Source organism: Pteropus vampyrus, unplaced genomic scaffold (genome assembly GCF_000151845.1).
Source record: "Pteropus vampyrus isolate Shadow unplaced genomic scaffold, Pvam_2.0 Scaffold11, whole genome shotgun sequence".
Taxonomy (NCBI): domain Eukaryota; kingdom Metazoa; phylum Chordata; class Mammalia; order Chiroptera; family Pteropodidae; genus Pteropus; species Pteropus vampyrus.
The window spans coordinates 4,178,519-4,203,386 of record NW_011888792.1 but is presented as its reverse complement, the minus strand read 5'-3'; the positions used below and the strand labels follow the sequence as shown (position 1 = coordinate 4,203,386).

General features: G+C 33.3%; 1 protein-coding gene across 2 annotated transcripts in view; it reads left to right on the top strand.

Annotated features, from left to right (window-relative positions):
- EDIL3 (EGF like repeats and discoidin domains 3) overlaps window positions 1-24,868 on the top strand; it is a 386,832-nt gene that overhangs the window by 254,258 nt on the left and 107,706 nt on the right. For both annotated transcript variants that reach the window (XM_011377761.2, XM_011377772.1), the window contains one exon: window positions 10,585-10,766. In XM_011377761.2, the coding sequence (XP_011376063.1) occupies window positions 10,585-10,766 (182 nt within the window). The remainder of the gene's footprint in view (window positions 1-10,584; window positions 10,767-24,868) is intronic.

Below are 24,868 nucleotides of genomic sequence, written 5' to 3'. Positions count from 1 at the left end.
TAAGTTGTATACTCTTCTGAAAATTGTGGGCCTTTATATCTATTAACATGAAATAATTGTTTGTTTTCTTTATATTTTTGCAAATTTGGTTAAGCTAATTAGATAACTATTGAAAGTACTAAGGCACCAAGGATATATTGTCATAACCCTCTATCAGCAATTTACAGTTCACACAGTCATTTCTCTTTTTTGTAGTTAAAGAGGATTTGTATAATTGAAGAAAAATGTTAAACTAATGAAATATTTTCTTACTAATGCAAGGTGAAGTTTATATCCCTGGTTATCGCTATTCGTTTTTGTATAATTTATTATTCCTGTTATTAGAAATAAGAGCTATATCCTGCTATATCCTTATGGCTATTAAGTTAAAAATTAACTGCGTTTACTATTTTTTGAACCATTCGACCAAAGTGAAGGCTTCCAAGAAAGCAAGTACTATTCTACTCATTTGTACAGGAATTTTTAGAAATGATAGCAATTCTTCCATCTCTATTTTGGGTTAATGACTATGATTATTATATGTTTCTGATTTGATGACTCTTACCTGATTCCTAGTTGATTTTATAAATGTAGTACTAGGATGCTGAGCTATTTAACATGAGTATGATGGTAACATGGAAGCTTCTGGAGAACCTAGGCTTATGTAATTCCAAAATGAGAGAGAAACATTAAATTCTCTTTTAATTAAAAGCTTAAGGAAAAGCATGAAATTTGTTTTGACTTTTTTTTTTTCAAATTTTACATCTTATGAATGGGCAGTCATAGGATTATTTGTAGTTTAAAATTTTATATTTGTCAGATATTTTTAATATAAGTTTATAAGAACATATTTATTTATAATTATTTATATCATTACTTAATCATTAGGCCAAACTATATAACAATAATCTATTCTGTTGAAACAGACCAGAGAATAGCAATTTATTTCATTGTTTCTATTTTGTTGAACATAGCTAAAGATTTCAGCAGCTAAAGATTTCAATCCAGATTTAAAAGTTTTAAATGCCTTTTCTTCTTTGAAATGTATATGTGTTATTAAGTAGTTCTGACACAAACTTTAAAAGTTGTTTTTTCTACAAATATTGTCCAACAAAAATGAGCATTTAACCTGAACACCACATAATACCAGGGTCTACTTTATCATTCATTACAGATAATAAATTTGAAAACAAGCCAAAGTTCAATTTTCTATTTTAATAGGCTAACGTATAGTCAGTATGTTATAAAGCACACCTAGTATGAGTGTCTTATATGAGTAAGGGATAATGTATGAAAAGCCGGCTTAGCTTCTACTGGTTTATAATAAAATTGTTACTCTTAAATTCTCCTAGAATGTTCTTTCTATAAAATTTAGAAGGCACCCTTTGTTTTAGTAGCTTTATATTTATTTTGTTTCAAATTTTATATTGTCCCTTTCAGAACTATCAAAGCCATTGCAAATACTATATACAAAGACTTTGTGATACTTTCTTTTCTAGGAATGTTTGATTAGTAAATGCATTATTATTAAGAATTCATCTTCTGTCTCAACTCTATACTGGAATTTCTGGCCATAAATATAAAACATATTGAAATATGGCCAGAATATATATATTCTATATAATATATATAATGTTTTATATATATATATATATATATAGCCAGAATATATATATTACATATAATATATATATCTGGCTCTACACACACACACACACACACACATAAATAAAGGAGAAAAAACAATGGAGCTGAGGTTGTGACTTAGAGGGCAAACTAAAAATTTTCTTGCAAGATATTTTAATTCGCTTCCTCAAGTTCGATATTTCTGTAACTTTAAGGGTATTACCTATTTATATGACAAATATTTCCTTATATTTTTAGGAGTAAATGTCTAATTTAGATGTCTCGAGAAATCAAATTAATAAATCATCTACTCTGCATTTCCAGGTTCCATTTTGCTCTTCAACCTTCTTTTCACTGACTTTGCAAAGTGTTCTAGCATTAAAGAAGGTTCATTTCATACCTTGCCATCTGCAGTGGCTTCCTGTTTAATTTCTCGGATTTCTTTTGACCTCTAGAACACTGCATCTTCATACTTGACCTGAGAAATATCTTGTGTGAAGAAAAGTATAACTGCATTGTATAAAAGAAAAATGGCTACATAGCTAATAATTGGATTTGGGACTATGATTTATCTCTCAAGTAAAATCAGTGCTTGGCATGCTAATAATATTGCATAAAACAAAACAGCAGAAGCAGCACCTTGAGGTACTTGTCCTAATATGCATTCACCAAGAAAACTTAAAAGATGTAAATAACTTATAAGTGTGGAAACGTGTCTTCTACATAGCAGTGTTTGAATATTTACATTTGGTATTCTACTCATGTTTTTTAACGCAACTGAATCTCATCTTTAGCATTTACCTGGGCATGATACCCCTTTTAACTCTTTCCTGTGCAGATTTATCTTTTGTTGGAGGCAAGAATATATCTGCAGTTTTTTAATTGCAGGCTTTTGACTCTGCAGACAAATATTTCGTCAAACCATGTTGTTATCCTTATAGTTGGTAGAAGAGATATTGTGCAGTTTATGTAGAAGCCTAATAAAAGTCACTGAAATCTTGACTGGCTGCAAAAGTGCTTTCAAGTACTTGAAAAGCCCAAATGCTTTTCTCTTTTGAAAGAGTGTATCTTTAGTTAATGAAAATGCACTCTTCTTTTGTACTACAGCAACACTGTTTACTGTGGTAGGATGATAATTTTATTAGATTTTGTTGACTTTTGTGAATTACCTCAATAAGAATTTTGGCCTTGAATACTAGAGTACAAAGGTGCCACTATTTAAATAACACCAACACTGTCATTCTGCATCAATATACTAAAAAATTAGCTTTGGGAAATATTAATGGATAATTTTCTATTATAATTTAGCTTATTCATGGGTTTAATTTTTTTCTGGATTCAAAAAAATTAATTTGAACTGATAATATATCATAACTGACTTGAGATAACGTGATGTGAAGAAATGCATAACAGCATTTTACAGGCTAATAGCTAAATGGCTAATAATTGAATTTGTAATTTTATGAATGCTGATTTTTATGCCAAACATAATATTTCCCGTACCTTCAAAGAGCTGATTCTAATATATTTTAAGCATTCCAGCATACCAAGAAAGTATTTATGATTTTAACACCTACCCAGTATGTTGAATCTTTAGGGTGATCATATCTACATCTCAAAGATTAATTTAGTTTCAACAAAGGAAGGGAAAAAAAGCAGTGATTTATTTTAGTTTACTTTAGTCCATAATATTGGGAATTGACAATTTGTAAGGCAGTGTGTTAAGTGCTTTGGGAACATACATGAATGCAAAAGGCATGGTTTCTACCTTTAGGAAGTCTATTATCTAAGAAAAAAAAAGATGCACAAGTAGTTGTTTTTCATCATTTATCTTAGATGCCTCTGAGCTTTCTAATATGGAAAATAATGGAATACAGTTTCTAATAAAATGGGGAAAATTTTTAGTGGCCACATATCACAGAATCAGTCTTCGAGATTGTGAAGAAAATTAGCATTTTTCTAGGCTAAGCGGTCCATCTGATGCAAAGAAATTGCCTTTTCCTTAAGGTACACATGTGTTTTATTGCAATCCAAAATAAGCTTAACTAAGTTTTGAAAACTATTTTGATGATTTTGCAATTACTGGTTTCCCTAAAGAAAGTTACTGTGGCCATATGTGAAGTTTATGCTCGCAAACAAAGAAGCAGTCTCTAAATGCAGAGAGAAACAAACATCATCAAATGAGATTTTTACTCCAAGTCTTTTTAATCTGATCAGTCCCAGTGCCATGACAGGGAGCTAACATCCTGGGGGTTGTTGCTCCGTGGGAATTTATGAATGAGTGAGTGAAGGAAGGGCTGGCTGTGTGATGCATAACCACCTTTGCCTCTCACACTGTCTCCAAGGAGCTCCTCTGCCAACTTCCTATCCCCTACAGCCAAACAAGTACATCCAAGCCCTATACCTGAGATCAGCCTTTCTTACACTTCCTGTCTTCATTCCCTTCTTTGTCCTAATTCCTCTGACACCATTCCCCAGCACAAGAAAAAGGGTAGCCTAAGAGAAACCAGCAAATGTGTGGGAGTTTAGGTGACAAGACTCACGAGAGAAAAAATCTTCAGGGCTCCTTTTAAACTCTGGGTCACAAAGAGAGGAATAGTGGCCTTGATCTCACCCTCACCAATTTGGAAGCTGGTCTCAAGAAAACCCTAACATAAAACAAACACTAGGAATAAGGAAAGGCTGTGGTCCAACTGGCATAGTGGGAAGTTTATGCTTGAATCAGCATTAATTTCTGTAGTACTGGAGATCATCATAATCCACTCACCAGCACTTGTGTTCAGCATAATTATCGTACTGTGCAAAGCACAACAGAGGACTCACACTCTGGTAAGAAGATGAGATGCTCAGAGAAAGAGAAGGCTGGAGATGTTTAAAGGAGATTTGTTTCTTACATGGCTTTAATTTGAAATCCTTTCATTCTGAAGATTCTGGATATTGAGATAGAGCAAATGAAAGCAGTACATTCCTGTTACGGATTCAGCCATGCATCTCACTTATTTGAAAGGCTTAATCAGTACACTCAGGATCAAAATGTGAGACATCTTGAGGCTCTGCTTACTTGTCAGCTGCAAGATCAATAAAATGCAGACGCCATTCTCTGCTACACTCCAGAGAATGCGTTTGTAGAGTGAGAAGGACTTCACTTTGAAGTTATTTTATTCACAGGGTTTGGCAAAAGCGGAGACAGACTCTTGGGAGGGCACAGGAGGCTTGGCCCCAGCTGGTGCAGCTGCTCTTGCTCAGCCTGCCAGGTGACATCACTTGCTCAGCGAGTCTGAACAGCAGGGCCTCATGTCAGAAGGCATTTCTAGGGCACTCAGACAATTCCAGCAAAGCAATGGTTTTAACTGACTATGCAAATGATGCCTAAAAGCCTTTGGTAATCGATGTTGATTGGACTCATTAATATAGGATTATTGTTAAACCTGACAAAAGCAAGCACAACACCAAAGATGCATAGACACAGATCTAATGATCAGACTGACTACCGTATTCTACTGCCCTATTCGGCACTGATTGAATTGCCATGGAACTCACTCTAGGGGTAAGGGTGGGCAGTTTCAGAAATACCTGGTGTCTAAATGGCAGCTGGCTGGAAGAGAAATAACCCACTCAGCTTTTAGTTTATGTTTTCCATTACTAAAGAAGTACTTGCTCCTCCTCTTCACTCAGCATAGGAACAATTTCTGAAGGTCTCTATATCAGTGTACACTTGAGAGAATAGGAGAAATGATTTTTTAACTTAAAAATGAATTACACAAATAAGATATTACAATGTTAGCTGTAATTTTTACTGTTTATTTACTTTTCATATTTACTTCAAAGTTAATTTCCTCTACAAGTATTTATTAAGTGTCTGCTAAAATTGAGGCTTGCTGCTAGGTACTCTGAGGCATGTAAGGGGCTCGCCGTTTTGTGGGACAGCAGATGGACACACATAATACACATGGATGAATTGTGGGGCAGGGAAGTTCTGGGTATAGCTGGCACATAGAAGCAGGTTTTCTCTTTTCAATCCTGTCCCACATCAATCCTGATTGATGTGACTAGCCCACTAGGTTCTGCATGGCAATAGCAGGTGGGACAAAAACAGCTCCTCCCAAATTTAATCCAGCAGCAAGAATAATTTTTGATAAAATTTTGAGGGAAACATTAAATTCAATGGTGTTATTTGTGAGACATGACCAATGCCAATTAAAGGGAGCACTGCCTATGCTGACACCTTTGAAGATACTTTGTCTTTGTCCACTCAACATCTAATTATTACTAGTTCTGCAAAAACAATTCTACCTTTGAAATGAATCTTGAACCTTCTTTTCCATCCCTCTTTTGGATCTGCATCATTTTTCACCTGGACAATTGTGATAGCTAGCTATTTGGCAATAGTTTTGTCCCTTCTTTAAGCAATCTTTTGCAGTATAGCAGAAATGATCTTTATTAAATGAAAATGTAACCATAGTTAGAATCTTTCAGAAACTCCCTTCACTGATTGAATTGTGTTCTCTCAGCAAGCTATTCAGCCCATTTTGACCCTCACTCTACCAACTCATTTTGGTCTGTTAACACTGACCTGCCTCTACTTCCCTAATTATACCAGACTGTTTCCTGTCTTTGTGTCTACCCTCCCTTCCTTCTTCACTAACTCCTACTCTTTTCTGGGAAATCCTTCCCTGAACCTAAGGCTGGATTATGATTCCTTCTTCCATTCTCCCATTGAATCCTGTGCACCCTCCATCACATATTATATTACAATGTTTTTGATTCTGTGTGTGTCTGTCTCTCTGGACTGAAAGCTCCTTGAGGAAACTAGTACAGTAAACTTGACATAGTAGCTAACTCCTCCCTCTCACTCAGAGATCAGATTTAGTGTCACCTCTCAGAAAGGTCATCTCTGTTCACCTGACACACCTTCACCTGGTTCATCCATCTTTTATTCTTCACTTACCACTTTATGCTATTTCCTTATTTGTTTGTAGTTTGTTTCCCTACTAGAATATGAACTTTAAGAGCTGAGACCTTTTCTGCCTTGTTCATCCTTGTATCTCTACTGCTTAGAAAAGTGCCCGATAGCTAGTAGGTCTTTATTAATATGTATTTTTCAAAACTGAGTTAAATGATTGGAGGCTGAGTGGATGGATGGATTGATGACTAGATGGGCACATAAGAAGGGGTCAGTAAAATACCTAGGATTGAATTAGCCTATGCATAGTAGATAAGCAGTACATAAGCCAATTATGGTAACAGGTTAATTTTTTAACACCTTTAAAGGTACCTGATAATACCTCAGTGACTAACTGCCATGGACTATCACCTGCTTTTTTAATGTATCTCAATTTGTGAAAACTCTGAATATCCTGAATGCCACTAGCAATATTCTGCATGTTTCCTTCATGTTAATTCTCCTACCCCCTTTCCTGGTATGTGTAAGTACACAGCTCTTATATAAATTAACAGCAGAGGTAAAAGAACCAGAATCAACCTTTGTAGAATTACTGAACTCTTTACTTCATCAGTTGATATTTTCTGTTTGTGAAGCAGAGCATTTGGCTCAAATTTCAGACTCACCTTTTACAAGTTTAACTTTCTTACTTACAAGTTTTCTCATTTATGAAATAGGCATGATTACCTTTTTTCCTTAAAATATTATTTTGATTATGTGAGGAAATACAATGCTCATCTAATATTAAGTTTTCTATCAGGTATTATTTCATATTATTCCCTCATTTATTGATAATAATAGCAATGTATAGCTCCATATTATCTTTCTTTTAAGCATCTTATTGTTCACTGCTTAAGGTCACTTAATCTTAGGAGTATAATCATTTGCATTCTTAATTTCAACTCCATTAGTTTTTATAACTTTTGAATTTAATAGGACATTAGGGAAGTGGATAACACAGGCCAAAGGAAATTGTATTTTGAACTTCTTATTATGATGACATCCATTTGATTGTGGTCCAAATGATTAGTGAAGAAAACCTGCTGTAATGACAATTTTCCATTGTGAAATAAAGTGTGACACTTGGATTTGCTTATTAGTTTACTGTTTATGAAGAAGAAGCCCCCAATACCAATATTCAACAGATATTTATTGAGCTCTTCCTGTGTACAAGCCACCAAGAGCATCTAAGGATGCAACAGTGTAAAGACCAAGTGCCTGCTCCACAGGAGCTAAAGGCCAGGATCACTTTAACTCTAAAGAGAAAGCTGCTAGCGACCTCACAGAACCAAGCTCATTATTTTTTAACAATTTACAGTTACCAAAGCAGAGCACTTTCTTACTTTTTATTACCTCACAGCTGGTGAATTAGGTATGATCGTAACCTCAATTTTTAAAATGAAATAAATTGAGGACCACTAACCAATAAGGATATAAGCTGATCTCACTGAATCATGTTTAATTCAAGAATCCCCACAAAATCATATTTCTTCTGGTGGGCTATACCGATTACCAATATACAGTTTATAAGTGAATGTTGTCGATGTTCACTTTTTTTTAATGTAGAATTAAGAACTGAGTAAATAAATACAGTATTTATAAATTTAGCATCACAGCAATAAGATAGCTTATGTGAAAATATTTATTAAACTGTGAAGCCCTATATAAATATAGCATGTCAATATATATTTTTTAAATTATATTTTGTTTGCATGAATGATTAGTGATGACCTGACAAAGATTGGAAGCCTTATGGCAGAATGAAAAAACACATGCAAGTATTTTTTTTAAATCTCTGATTGGCATTTGACTCAGATGATAAACAACATTTCATGGCCAATGTGTTTGCTGATATGTTAGCAGATAGGGGAAGTTGGTTGGTTAAGAGTTCTGATGAAGTAGACTTACTAAATAGTGAGGTTTGAAGTCTAATCACTCCTTAGAATAGTTACGAATTCAGTGAAGGTGTCCAGTTCAGCGTAAGGTCTTTAGAAGTATAGAACTAAATGGTATAGAATTCTTTCTAAGGCTGTCATAAAGTTTAATTAATCAAAGCTGGCTCTCTAGCTCTGCCATTCTACTGACTGGCCTACAATAAATGGCCTTCCTGACTGTTGCATTTTTTTCATCCAAACATTGCACAAATCAAGGAAAAGGATCTTTGAGACTCCTTTCATGGCAATATTCTTAAAAAAGTCAGCCTCCTGAAGTTGTTTAAAACCAGTGTCATCATGAAAGTGTCTGAGTGCTTTTATGAAGTCTGTAGAGATTTTGTTTAAAACGGAAAGCAAAGCGAGAATCCAGAGACTCAACATTGGAGTTGTTAATGTTAACTTTTTTGAAATGTGAAAATCAGATTGTCTATCACTCCTAATACTGTGATTCTAAAAGTGAAGGGCTTCTTAATTTAATGACTTCAAAGTGATATAGTATACCTTCATAAAGTGCTAAACAACTCTAATTACATGTTTCAGAAAAGATCTTAGTATCTAAATTTAATTTATCAAGTGAATGATTTATTAATCATTAGTCACAGAAGCAATTTTTGCTGTATTAATGTCAGTTTACTAATAAGGTTTGATTAAGATGATTACTTATCACATATTTTCATCTTCATTATAAAAAGTTGTTAAAGGTTTTAAAGCAGTTGGAGAAATGTTAGTAATGTGCTTAGAGCTACTTGTTATCTGATCATAGAATGAAAAAAAAGAAAAATGTTTGTGCTTAAAGAAAAATGGTTACCAATGGGAAACATCTTTATAACTTAAAAATATTATAATCCAGCTGCAGAGTATTTTCTTTCATATTTTCAAGCTCAATCTGATGTGGACGTTTAATTACAGACAAATGTTGAACTTCAATAGTAATTAAAATGTATAATATATGCTTGGTGTCAAGCATATTTTGTAGATTTTAATTACTTGTGTAGAGTGGCATTTAATAATTTATTTTATAGATTTTAATGACGTGTAGAGTGGCATTTAATAACGGCAGTGTGGTCCTTTCATATTTTCAGGAATTCAGATAAATTATTGTAGTATATTTTACAATAGGATTGTACTATTTATTATACAAATCTAATTTGGCTAAAAGTTGAGTATAGTGTATGAAAAGTTAGTAAAATTAAGAAAATTAGATATTACTTTTTATTGTTCATAATATTACTTATTATAAATTTTTGAAACTGAACTTAAATGTACTTTCTGGTAAAATTTTATAAACTAATTAATAAGTCAAGTCTATGTAATAATTTTTTAGGTAGAGTAGCCTCCATTTTTAATTTTATAATCTAAATACATTTGGTATGCGAGAACATATCATTTGAGTATTTTATGCTTTAATTTTAGTATTTTAAAGTTTTATTAGGAAAATATATTGACTTACTGAGTGTATATATACTGTTGTATATAATGTCAGAGAGTTACCGCCTCACCTTATAAAAATTCGTCTACATAATTTCTTTCAATAATATATCACAAGTTATTATAATATTTTTAAATGTTGACAGGTTTACACATTGCTTTTATGTAGAAGCATAACTGACAATGGTTATCAAAATTTAAGTTAAAAAATTTATAGTAGTGAGAAATACTAAATGAGTATGAAAATGATTTTGATACAAACTCAGAGAAAGGCTAGAAAGGATTTAATAGATTGAGAGATATTTATTGGGAACTTATGAATTATGAGACATGCTAATTTCTGAGAATATGAAATAGGAGATAGCCCTTTTAAGGACAGTCTACATTTGTTGACATGATCAACAGCCAAAGGATAATTATACATAATGCAGAATCATAATGTAGAAGGGAAGCATCTGTTCAGGTGCCACACCCAAAGAAAGAAAGAAGAGTGTTATGAGGAACAAGAATTATTTCTTTCATGTAGTAATCAATAACAAATGTGTAAAGTACATGAGGCTTATGGGGCATGGTGGTACAAATTAAAATCATTTAAAAAATATCTCATCAATTCCAGCAGCCACATTTCAAATATGAGTTATTTTTAATACATTTGTTTTCCTAATTTGTTCCCAGAATGTTCAGGCCCACTGGGAATTGAAGGTGGAATCATATCAAATCAGCAAATCACAGCTTCATCTACCCACCGAGCTCTTTTTGGACTCCAAAAATGGTATCCCTACTATGCACGTCTTAATAAGAAAGGACTTATAAATGCCTGGACAGCTGCAGAAAATGACAGATGGCCATGGATTCAGGTAACAGATGGGATGGGACAAGGTTACTGCTAAAGAATGACCAGAGTCATTTCAGAGAGAAAACAGTGAGAGCTCAAATGTGACTTTTCTTCATGGTCACAGAGCAAAGAATAATTTAGTTAAGAGTTCAAATTGGCTGTAAGCTCTGAAACTGTGGGAAACATACACATTCCAGGTCAAAGAGTTAAAGATTTTTAAATTTTGGGGTTACAAATATTACTCTTTTAAGATGTATGTCAAAGAAAGAGGTTTTTATATATGCCATGTTCATTAGCATTGTGTTAACATTTAGCATCAACTTTGGACACTTCACAAAAATTGAGATTTCATCTTTTCCTTCTCTGTCTCAGAAGTGGTTCCACATATGCAAATATCAAATATAGAATGGATTATGGTAATACCTCAAATGTGTTCAGCAACTTATTTCAATAGCTAAGGGTGTTTCAATTTATATACTCTCATTTATTATTATCAACAAGCTATAAAAAAAAAACAGGAGAAAACAATGATATACTGTGGTATTAAGTGATTTCTCAAATATGGGGTGGATGGTAGTGATGACAGTACCTCATATTTTACTCAGTTAGTCACTTTTTGAGTAATGAGCTGAAGTGAGACAGTGAACTACATAGTAGAAGGACAGAAAAGGTGATCAAAACAGTTTTCTGTGAAAAGTTTATACCTCTGTTAGGGTTATGGAGACCACATTAATAACATCTAACAAATCATTGATATGTGCTAAAGAGGAGGAAAAAATCTAGGATATAATGGGGTCAGAAGAAGAATTAATTAATTATTATGAGAAAACTTCATGGGGAAGATTTCTTTGATCTACATGGCTCCATTAGTTACTTAATATCCTTGTTTTGTTTTAGGCATTTATAATTGCATTCATTTTGCAGAAATTGCTTCTTAAGTTACTCATGATTTTTCTAATCTATAGCCACATGTACAACGAGAATTCTAGAGAGTGGAAATGAGACATCTGTATAATTTTGATTATAGACTAATTAATTTCCAATCATGGTTTCAAATAGACACAAAACAATAGAAAGCACTTGTACTCTATTTGCTAAAAATCATTCCAGAGACCATTTCTTTAGGTAACTGTTATGAAATGCTTTTGTGGGATTGAAGTCATGATAAAACTTTAGAAATGAAGATTCAGAGCAGAAATTGCAGAGCAATTAAGAGATAATGTCACCAGTTTGCATTAAGACTGCTGTTTGGCAAATTATGTGACTACATGTTTCGCTAAACCATAAATAACACGTTTTTGCAATGCTTTCTCTGAGAAACACCTTATAAAAGAAGTTTCATGTCCTGATATTTCACTTTGCATTGTCCCAATTATTGCTTTCTTAACACTATGTTTCATTTCACCTTTCAAAATATGAATGAACTTTAAGTTGTCTTTTTCCCAGTGATTACTGGTAGATAAATGTAACTGTATCAACTCAAATAGAATAAATAATTTTTTTTTTTATTTTTAAGGAAAAGCTTATTATTATCACTATTACTTTGCTTTTAGTGTGAAGATGATAACGAGCTCTTAGGAAAAAATAGTAAAAGTAAATAAAAAGGGTTTTATATTAGGGGAAGATATCTTTCATATAATGAATAAAAAACTGAAAACTCACCCTCATTATTCAATAAGTGCTATGTGATTGTGTCCAGAGTATATATTTTGTTATTTTATTATTTAATAACATCTTACTTTCTAAGTTATTTTTCTAAAAAGAAAAAGTTTATCCTTTTCTTAAAGGAACATTGTATCTAAAAGGCTCTGAGAAGTCTAAGCATATACCAAATTTTCTGTGTTGACATTATTGATTTCCTTTGACACTTAATTTTTTACTTATATTCTACTTTCAAATTTTAGTACATTTGAGTACTTTACTTAAACTCACTTAAAATGAGCAAGTATTCCCCTAATCTTTTGAGTATTTGACACAATGCACTAATTAGTGTTCAATTTCATTTTATTCCTTGTCTTGATGAAATAAAAAATGAAATTGCCATTTTAAATTTACATACTCAGCATGTAATGATTGACAATACCAGAATATTCATAGTTGGTTCTGGATCTAAAAGATTAGTGCAGTAAATATAGTTAAACAAAAACCTCTTTTTTTTTTTTCAACTTTCCCTGACCTTTATTTCCTCCCATAGATTTTTTTCCAACAAATAAATAATTACTACCTTAAACACTTACTAGTTCATTAGCATCCTGAAATATCAGTTTCTCTTTCTGATCAACATGTCAGAAATAGCAACTTTGCACAATTAATGGAAATATATCTTGGGTTATCTCATACAAAAATGTAAAAACTAGCTGAAACTTATTGAATTTTGTTAACCATTGTCACCATAAAATAAATAAAACAAACAAGCAAACAAACAAACATGTAAAAACATTTAAACTTTGTGGGTGCTTGGCTAACAGATTTAGGTCAATCAGGATAACTATTATTTATTTTTAACCACAATTATTTTCTGTCATTTTTCTTTTATAGCTACATGCAGTAAAATATTTTTTTAATTTCTGAGGTAATTTTATTTTATTTCCAGCTAATTATTTTTTCATCCATTTGACAAACACGTACTGAACAAAATTTATCTCCTCTGTGCTCTACTAGAAAAAAGACAGCACTTGCTTCCAAAATGCTCTGAATTTAGGATATAGAAAAGTAAACATGGTAAACATAACAATACAACTTTTGTGGCCTGGTCTTATATCATCTGCTAACTATTTTATCTGAATCATAATATTTTACTACATTCAAATAGCTTATTTTTAAAAGAACTTTATTAAACTAAAAACTAGTTTAGCAAAATATACGAAATATGAGAAGAGAGAAATCCCTATTACGTTATGTATTACAGTTATATTATTACATGGTGATCTATTTGATGGTTATACCTATGCAAAGCCATAATTTTCCTTTGAAAATTTGAAAGTTAATTTACCAGTAGTTTCAGTGCTAGCATTTTATCACTCAGAAAAATAGATTTGATCTTTCTCTTTCAAATAATTCATTACTTGCAGAGAAAATGTAGATATGATCTTAATATGTTCTTTTTCTATATACTAGAGAGTCTGTGGGAGGAAGAAATACTAATTGCTCAAACTTTAATGTGTACAGGAATCATATGGGTCACCGGGTAAAAATAGAAACTTCTGGACTGCCCCAAAGACCAACTGCAGATCTTCCTTAGACTACTAACATGTCTCATCAGCTCATAAAGCCTAAATTTGTATTACTTAAGTTACAGCAAAAAATAGATAAATAAAATTAAAAAACACTTTTGCTTGGTGATCTAGGCATTTTGTTGTTGGAACTGCATGTAGTAAAAATTACATGGGTAGAAGGCAAGGAAAGAACAGTGAAGAAAAATGAGGAACGATGGGGGGGACTATGGGACCCACAAAATCTCTAAAGTATAGGGAGGCAAAACCATGTTATCTATCTTAGTCAGAAGTGCATCCCACTTTTAGCAGCAATTCATAAGTAAGCATTTTTCATCATAGAATTTTGAGTATTTTCAACAGTTAATGTTCCTAAACGACTATTAGGTTTTTCACTGTTAAAAAATTTTAAATATCTGAAAGCAAGATCATCTGACTTTTGCTTTTTAAACAAAATAAGAGTTTACAAAACATAGGCCCCCAAAATAATTATTTGAGCGTACATTATGTTACAATTTCACATGTCTGGAGTAAAAGTTCCAATTATGGTGGGGTTTCATTTTTAAAACTTTGTGCAGTGGAATTGAAAATGGTGCAAAAAATAGAGCAATCATCTATTTCATTCAAGAGCCTGTATATATGTGAAAACGTGTTTGGTACTTATAGACACCTGGAGCTCCTTGAGATACAAAACCATTTTTAAAAACACCAAATTTAAGAAGTAGAATTTTTTTCATTTTCAAGTTATTTCTGAATTAAATATGTATACGTATTCTATGTACATATACATATGTATAGAATCTAATCCATCTTTACCACTTCTTCATTCAAGTAGAAAATGTCTTAGCCTCTTTTCCCCTACATTCTTAGATATACTCCCATCCATACTAAATACCTCTCTACAGCTAATTATATCTAGACATTGATATATTGCTTCTTCTAATTATCTCTTTTTTAAAAAGTAATCCTGGATAGAACATTATTATTTTCCTTTAAGTTGTTTATTGTAAGTGAACTTTCATATACAGGTGTGTGTGTGCTTAAAAATGTTACTTTTCATTTTTAAAAACAGTCACTTAGCATTAAGTAAAACTGACTTGATGTCTCTGTACTGAAAGTAATATATTTAGTCTCTAATTATTTGATCATTTACCACATTTAAACTAATATTATGCATATTGCTTGCTTATTTGCTTTAAAGGATGTGTTTTGGATTTTAGCTTCAGATTCTGTGAGTATGTGGTTAACCATATAGAAATTGTTCCCTATTATATAGGAAGCTACATCTGGAATCTCTTTTCTTTCCTTTAAGCTGCTTCCTCTCTGATTTCCAGCACCCAAGGCCTCATTGGCCTGGGATTCTTTCTGTTCCTCAAATTCATCTAGCTGTTTTCTGTTGCGGTTCTTAGAGATATACACTTCATGGTTCGTCTGCTGACCATCTACAAATCTTCTTCAGATTCTGCTCCTCTATTCCTCTCCCTATAAAGGAGTTCTTAGAATTCCTGCATTTTATCTCCAAAGATAGAAATGACTACAGTGTCCTTTTTTCCAACTCTGCCATCTACATATTGCAAACATAGCAGCTAACATACCTTTATAGTCACTGTTTACCTTTCTCTCTCCTCCTATTCTGTAACTTGAGCATAGGAATTATACCTGATTTAAGTCTATTTCCATAGCACATTGTATAAAAAAAAAATGTTGGATAGATGCAGATTATCGATTAATAGAAGAATGGAAAATACTGAACAAAATAGATGAGAGAGAGATAGTGTTTATTTTCACATGGTTCTGCTGTGCTGAGTGGTACTGAGAATGCCCAAACAGCTCAGTTCACTTTCTATGTTCAGCTGTTATGTACTTACATTTGGATGTGCCATCTAAGCACCATCCCATTGGTGCCATATGTGGTACATCTTTCCACAATATAGGGAATGTCTAACCCATCTGGGCAGCAGAAGAATCAAACTTTCTGCAAATCACAATAGCCCGTATTTTGCTTCGTAATCACCACAAACCACTTTTATAAGCAACATTAGATAGGCACGGGTAATATTTCTAAAGTGTTTTCCAGGAGATCTGCTAATTAAACTCTGAATATTAAATACCAAAATAATCATCTTATATCTCATTTACATTTTGTTCCTGAAATGTTAAAATTTAAGTGTTTTTTAGCTTCTTGCACATTTTTATAAATTTGTTGTCATAATCACACCACCAGAGTTTGAAACTTTTATACCTTATTGTTGTTATTCATAAAATACAGAATACGAAGTTACAGAGAATCAATTTACTATAATGTTTAATATCTGTTAAACTCTTAGTAGCTAATTCAGTAAAGCACCCTGTATAAAAGAGTTATTCATTATACTTGCTATACATTTTGGCCATGAGAAAAACATTTCCAACTTCTGTATTGTGCTTCATTTTCATATGGTCTCATGAATATTACCAGAGTGATTTTTTTAGCTTTTGACATTGGTGGAGTGAAAAAGAGATAATCTGAATTGATTAAAAATAGCAACTCATTATCGTTACGGAAAGAAAAAAAAAAAAACCTTCAAAGTTTATAATCTCTGGTTTTACAATCTACCTTAATTACATTCATGGTTCCCTCTTCAGTTCTCTTCACATGACCATCTGGGTGGCCTCTGGGCTATATATTCCAATTTCTAGCATTAGGACTAAAAGAGAGAGCACCCTGATTTCCTATCATTTTTCAGAGTTTCTCATTAACTTTTCTCCTATATTGAAAAATGGACCCCTCAGTATTCCTGTGACTGTGAATCTGGCTTTAACCAAAGGTATTAAACCTGCTCATGAGACCTGCCTGTGGAAACATGCTGCTTATGAATTAGAGTCAGCTACTGCCTCCAATGTGACAGTTTGTCCTAATAGGTACTGTGGCAGTACTTTCTGCAAGGGTGGAGCGGGTCTACTGACAGCCTGTCCTGAATCCATAGAGGTGAGAAATGTAGGGGCGGTTGGGGGGGTGAGTCTGAGCTAAAGCTTTAGTTGTCTTTTCATGTTTATCTTCTGGGAACTAGTAGGATTACTATTTGGATTAGGCTGAAGGAATCCCTTATTTCCACTGCAGACACTGAAGGAATTTGTTATGCCCTAATGCCTCAGTGAAAACCTCCTTGTGCTGAAAAGGTGACCGAGTACCAAGCCACCTGGACTGATTCTGAAAGTTTTATTTTCTTGAGAGAAACAGTAATTAATTTGAAACCATTTCCATTTGGGAGAGTTAGTAAAACTTACTGTATTCACTTAGGTTATAAGTGAGTCTCATTATCCACAGTATTATGTATTAACTTTGAAATAATCTAATAGCTAGCACTATGTGCTGTTTCAACTCCTTTACATGTATTGATTCCATAATTCCATGTAATTGGTATTGTTCTGATCCTCATTATTCAGATGCGGAAATCTAGGCAGAGAAAGATAAATTGTCCAGTTTCACTAAACCAGTAAATTACACAGCTGAGATTTAAATGCGTGCAGCTTGTGTGTGGGGTTAGCTCTACACCATCTATAACCTCTGTACTATTCTTTCACTGACAGCTCTTGGAAGTTCCTTTTGCAGTTTTGAGGGGTTGTTGGGTAGGTACTGGTAGTTGGTATGGAATAGTCTTAGATTGTTGTAAGGCTTTATAAAGTGACTACTGTAGCCTATAAAATTTATATTTGCCCATAAGCAAGCAGTTCATCTCTACCCTGGGGCAGTGGTTCTCAAATTTCAACTAGATAAAAATTACCTGGAGAGCTTTTTAAATATGGTCCCCATCCTTAGAATTGCATAATTAGTATGTTAGAGTTGGAACCCAGGGAACTACAAAATAAGCAGTCACGCCAAGTAGATTTTTATATTGGCGATCCAAAGAAAAAGTAATCGCTACGTTGACGGAGCTTGCAGTCTAGCAGGAGAGACAAACTTCGATGTGGATGTACGCCTTTCATTATTAAAAGCAACTTAATTAAATAAATTAATATGTTGGAGAAGAATATATTGCTCTTCAAAATGAGACATCAGTGTGAAATATTTTAAAGTAATGAATGGCATCAAGAATTCACAAATTCAAGACCTTACTACTTAAGCTGCTTTGGTGACATTTCATTACTAACCTGTCTATCATATCAGTGTCTTCTTTCAGTGGAATCCCCGTTCCTCCATGAACTGAATATATTTTTGCTTAATTGTTTTCTAAAGATTTTTTACTGTAACATGAGGCCTTCAATAATTAAGTCATAATTAAATTGTAAAAGGATTGTAAAAATATCCACATTCCTGCATGACAGGCTTTAAATGTTTTATTGTTAAATCCTCAGCCCAGCCTTGGGAATCTTTAAAGAAGAAATACTTATTTTCTATGCAGGCTGAATATAATGAAAACATCAAAAATCCACATACATTTTAAAAGTAACTTAATTAAATTCGACTGAAGGTGAATTTAGCATCTTCGCCATTGCTGAGGATGACATTAGGAAGTTATTCCATAGAAAAGAGGATAAAGAAAGTCACAGGGAGATGGAGGGAGCTTAAGATATGTCAGGGATTAGTCTTACTCTATTGAAAAGTTGGGTATATGTAGAAGGAATAGGAGAATAAAAGTCTGCAAAGGTAAGAGGATACCAGAATATCAAATGCAACAGTGTTAGATGAAGGTGGCACTCTATGATTATCAAAGGGTTTCAGCAAGGTATTGACACAATCAGAATTAGAGTTTATGAAAATGACATGTCAGTGGCATGTTTTATGAGTACCCAACACAATGCCTAGCGCTTACAAGGCATTTAGTAAAATGGTGAATCTGTGTTGTGCTGAATGCAGAAGTGAATCTCAGAGCAGGCATACCAGTTGGGAGGTATTTATAGCTAACTGCCCAGAGGAGGACCTGAATTAGACTGGCAGCTGTTGAAATAAAAATAAAAGTTAAAATTGTAAGAGGGCTTGAGGGTGCAGCATTGACAACTGATTGAATTGTGTGTTAGAAGAGGGAAGTGGAATTAAATGCTTATGGTTTTGAGTTTGAACATGGTTTTAGTTCCATTAATAGAAATATAGAAATCAGGAAAAAGAATTGGTCTACATGGAAAATGACAAATTTATTTTGGGTTTTAATGTTTGATTTACTTGGAGAAAATTCTAATAACAATGTCCAGCATGAGTTTGGAAGAGTGAGTTTGCCGCTCTGTGTAGAGTGGAAGTGGGTTAGGTGGATACACTACCATGTGAAAATTATATGCCATTGGTTGTTTGTGAGTCACATGGCCACACCTAGTGGAATGGGAGGTTAGGCGGTGTCCACTTAGAGTTGAAATAGATATTTAGGGAACAGATGGAAAGTCCAAAATAGAATGTCTTCCCATAGTGGTGATTGTTTCTTTTTCTTCCATTTCCATTTCTATCATAGCAGTTTATAAGGCAATAGCTTACCTGGGAGCACCATTGTACAGCATCCATAGGAAGAAAAGAACTGAACTCAGTCTACATTAACACCTTTATCAGGACATTTTATTTTTGTCTCATACATTGGTTACATTTTCTCTGTAAATTTGTTTTTAATGTTATTGCTGCAACTTCTGCTACTGTCCCCAGAATAGATATATTTAATTAAAATAGTAGCTGTTTCAGTCTAACATTGGTGTACTTAGTATAGATTGGTTTATTTGTTGTGATTTTGGTTCTTAAAAAATTGATAAAGGTCTCCTTTTTTTCACAAACGGACTCACAGATTTCTTGAGTCTATTATATATTCAACGCTTCAATAGCTTTGAAGTATTTTTTCTCTGAGTTCATAATACATAGTCTGTATTTTTATTTCTCAGATTTAAAAAAAATTATGTTAAACTCAGGCCTTCTTCATTTGTTACTATCATTATTGCTATTAAGAGACAGAGTGCTGAATCTCAAAAGTAGATATGATTTTTTTCTGTCTCAGGAGGAGCCCAACCTAAGTCAGTATTTTTACATAATGGCAGCTTTCAAGAAGCTCTTAAACTGAAATATAATTATCTTGAAGAACAAAAAGCAAATAAGACATTTTAATATTGCCAATGGATCTTAACTTTGCTTTTCTTAGGAGCATTAACCCAGATTTGGAAAATGCACATAAATGTTGAATGAAGAGTACATTATCTAATTTTTTCAGAATGTTTTTCTTAGTTTCAGATCTGCCATAGATGAACTAGTATTTATCAAGCAGCTTCTCTTTGCAGAGAGCTATTTGGGCAATGGACAAGTTTTCTGTGCCTATGTGGAGCTTATTAGAGTAAATTATCTTATGTGGAACATTTCTACTTCATTGTGTGGACATTTAAGAGGGGCAGAGCTGTTTGATTTTATGCAATGAACAGTGGAACTCATAACCTTGTGCTGTGGGAAGAGTGAAGAATTTACCCTGTGAGTTTCAAGTCACATGGGACCCTTTGAAGTGTACCCCCTTCTACTTCCATAGGCTTAGGAAAAAACATCTTCTGAAGTGACCTCCAGCTTCAATTAAATTAATAAATTCATTTATTCACTCATTTAATATTGTCATTGAGCATTTCCCACTTGCCGACTGCTATTCTAAATGCCACTTTCTCAAGAAAGCTTTCCCTAACTTCACTCTACACCCCAGACTAGATGTCGTTCTCCTAATATATGCTCTTGTAGCTTGTTTTTTCCTTGCCTGGCTCTTTTTACAACATATCATTAAAGACTATATAGGAGATTATTTTACTAGGGAAGCTGAATGAGGGTACAGGTATTGTCTGTTGGCTCAATTTATATTCTCACTAGGCCCAATGACTAATCCTTAGTAAATAAGAACAGATATGCTATTATAATTATTTTGATATGCCCAGGACCTAGAACATTTTTTATTTGCTCGATAAATATTTATTAAATGAATTAATAAATAGTGTGAAGCCAACTAAGCCACATTACCTATAAATCTAATGCAAGTAAAACACATTTACATAAGCAGTTATATTCTATGATGAAGCAATATGGTGATCAAGATCAGTGGTTCTGGATTCAGCTGGCCACCATCACTTCGAACAGTTACTTAGCAACTCTAAGATATAATTTCTTTATACATACAGTGGCAACAAAAATAGAGTGGACTCTTAGGATTGTCGTGAGGATTATATTATGGATCTTTAGTCACATATTAGCAAATGATTGATAAACTTACCTTCTGTCAACAAATACTTATTGAGAGTTGTAGCCAGGACTTTTAACTGTCTCCCAACACCCTTTCACTTGTTTCCATAGCAAGATAGTTCTTAGCTAAGCATGTTTTATCTTAAATATAGTATTATTCTGTATGAGATTCTATATGTTCTATATAAAAATATAGTCTTTTAGGCTATATTTTTCAACTTCCCGCTCCACTAGGGGTGGCTATGTGACTCACAAATGGCCAAAGGCATATAAGCAAAAGTATCACATGCTGGTTCCTGGGAACCTTTTTTAAGAGAAAGCACCAACGTGCCTCTTCTCACTTCATCCCTTCCTCCATCCTGCTGCCGGGAGCTGAGATGCTGCCATCTTGGACCATGAGATCAGGGTTACATACAGTGGCAACAAGATAGAAAGTGCTGAGGACCCTGATGTATTGGCGCCTTCTGCCTAGTCACACGTTTACACAAGGGAGAAGCCAGGTCTTTTTTTATTTAAGCCACTGTCAATCTGGGTTTTTATCACTCACAGTTGAACTACATCACGTCTAATATGAGTCTGCAAATAGCTTGTTCAGTATTAGATCCAAGGCAGGATGCATTAGTGCCATAACAATAATTTTTAAATGTTACATGCAAGTGCAAAGAAAGTGACTTCTTTAAAATGAGACTTAAAGGGCAGACAAATTTTCAGATTATTGCAATAGATAAAAGGGGCCTTTCAGGTGAACAGATATAGCAAAAGAAGAATTATCTTTTTGTCCAGCCTCACCAGACTGCTCAAAATGCCCCAGCATAGTGACCGCTCACCTCCTAGGTGATCTCAATTGATCTCCTCTGGGTCTGGGATGACCATTCAATCCTGGCATGTGACCTTGCACAGTCCGGGCCACTTGACCTTTCTAGGCTTTGGTTTTCTGTTTCCAGGCAGTATTAATTGATATTTCTTTTTATGTCCATGTGAAGGCATTTATTCTTGTATTTGTCATTTATAGCTTTCTGCTTTCTATTGCAGTTATTTGTTTGTCTTTTCCTCTTTACATTGCAAAGTACAAAGATCTTTTAAAATCACAAGAATCTTAGAATTATGGGTCCATAGTTTTTAAATGTAAATATTTACCACATAAAAAGAGTTTGACTCACTTTTCATAAAATTAATCATAAAACTGGAGTTATGGGTGTAATTTTTATGTGAATAAATCTGGTTAGTGATAGTATGCAGTAGCTTTCAATCATTAAAAATAACTTGTTTTCTAAATTCAGGTCACACTGTATTGACATTACGAAAATAAAAGAATAATATTCTTTCATTTAAAAATAATTTATTCAAAGTTCAGAAAATGTTAGATAAAATTCTCTTACGATATTTAGTTAAGGGAAATAGAAATAAAACTTTGCAAATGATATCATCTGTACATTATTTTTAAAGATTTCCTAATTGCCCACATCTATTCAGAAAAATTATTTTAAAATAATGAAATATATTCTCTTTTCTTCCTTATACATTTCAAATAATTTAAATTTTCCTATACAAAATTGTTTAGTACTGATGAAACTGTGTTTCTTTAAAAGCATTTAAAAATGTTATCTTTCTACTTTATTAAGGAGTAGATGTTGAACAAGAGTGCTATGTGGGGAGTAGAACTTTCTCTGTGGTTGGTTTTCCGCTTTGTATACTCTTCCCCCTACTTCTAAGGTAGCAGAGACAACCAAAATTCCCTCATTATCTTTCCCTGTTGGCCCATACATAAGACTAGAGTTGTGCAATTTATTCCTTAGGGTTAAAATACAAAGAGCAAATGAAATCGTGTATCACATGTATAAAAGTACTTTGAAAAGTAAAAATTAATTAAAGAAATAGAGTCTAACATGCCTGATCAGTGTGAATTAAAGAATTATTTTGTTCTTTTTGTTGTTGTTCTACATTTGTAAACAAGAACTTAAATTTTCCTCTTCCTTAGAAAGAAGGGTAATTATAGCAAACAGTCACTAAATGCTGAAAGATGCTAGGCACCTAAGGAAATCACCTTTAATACCCAGACCACACTGGGAGTTAGATAGCATCTCGGTACAATTGTATGGATGAAGAGATGCTGTTTACCAAGGTTAAGAAACTTGCCCAAGATCATGTTAGGAAATATAGTGGCACCACCAGGTTACCAGCCTGAGTTTTCAGAAGACAGACATCTTGGTCATAAGGAAGATGACTCTGTTTTTTTTTTTTTTTTTATTACTCTGGTTTCTTCTCCAACTTCTATTCCCACTCTGAAGAAACAGAACTTCTACTATCCCTTGGTGAAAGCAAGCACTTTGGGGTCTTAGTGATCCTTATCGCAGATCAGCACCTAAAAAGAGGGCCTGTCTGCACACGCTAACAACAGGCCGTGCATGACTCCCAGTTTCAGGCTTCTGCTTCTCTTCGTTTCTCTAGGTCCCAAACTCAACACATCTAGTCAGAGATGTTAGTTTGTTGTGAAAAATTCTGACTTCAGTTGTCAGGATTTATTTGCTCATAAAAGTATTTGAAATGTTAAAACAGCTTAGGGAATTTTCCCTTCCATATTTTCTTAGAGTCTATTTTCTTAGATATTTAAGTTAGTACCCATACTTCGTATAGAAATACAAGGGCAAATTACAGATTAGTCCTTACTATAGAAATGTATAAGTAGATGGAAGAATTAAAATATATTACTTGCTTCTTCTAGGGAGACTTCAAAAGATTCATATGGCAATGAATCTTTTGTATTGGGTGGCATTTTAAGAGACTATGGAATATCCCATGTCTATCCAATTTTGGAATTGAATTAAAACTTTCAGCATTTCTGAAATTAGGTAATCTGGTTAGCCCAGTTAATAACATTCCTAGCAGCTACCTTTAGGTCTAGAGTAACAATTTAATAATAAGAAGAAATAACTATTAATGCAAAATCTGTGAATCATGAAGTTCTCAAAAAAAGCCATGAAATGTAAGTTTGTTTTGTTATTGTTCAGAGTATATGCTGATATATTCCAATTTGACAATGCAATTTAGTTTCTAAAATATACTTAATTTTATTTTTGAAATACAGATGTAAGACTGTACTTATTTAGATAAAAATAAAGCCAGAAGAACACAAAGAATACAGAATGCTAAGTTATTACTTGGTAATATCTACTGCATCTGTGTCCCAGAACTTTCAACTCCTATTTAGCCCTCTTATTTCTCTTTTTGGTTAATTCATTCATATTGCAAAATGTTAGAAAATAATATCCTAGAAAATTTGCCACCTTTAGCACTAGAGCATATGTTTGCTTTGCAGATTTCTCTTTTCTTCAGTACATAAAAATGAAGAGTATCACAGTATTCTGCTTCCGAGATGTACCTTTTAAGTTTTTATCATGTGATATTTGTTTCTCTCTTGACGTTTAATTGAACTCTTGTCAGCATTTAAAATTTCAGGACAATTGCTGGCACTACCAATAATACTTTCATAAATGGAAAGGTGTAGAGTGTTTTCATAGCAAAATTTGAAAACTGTTCTTTTTGACACCATTGTTATTTGTATGCTACAAATAATACACTGAATTAAGAAAAATTAGAGAACACAGAGGGATAATGCATTTTCCTCTGAAAGCTACCCCTTCACTGTCCTGGACAGAGATACAAGCATCAGAGAATTCTCAAATTTAGCTAAGACTGTACTTAAAGTAATAGAATATTCTATTGTTTTAATTTTCTGATACATTCGACACTGACCTC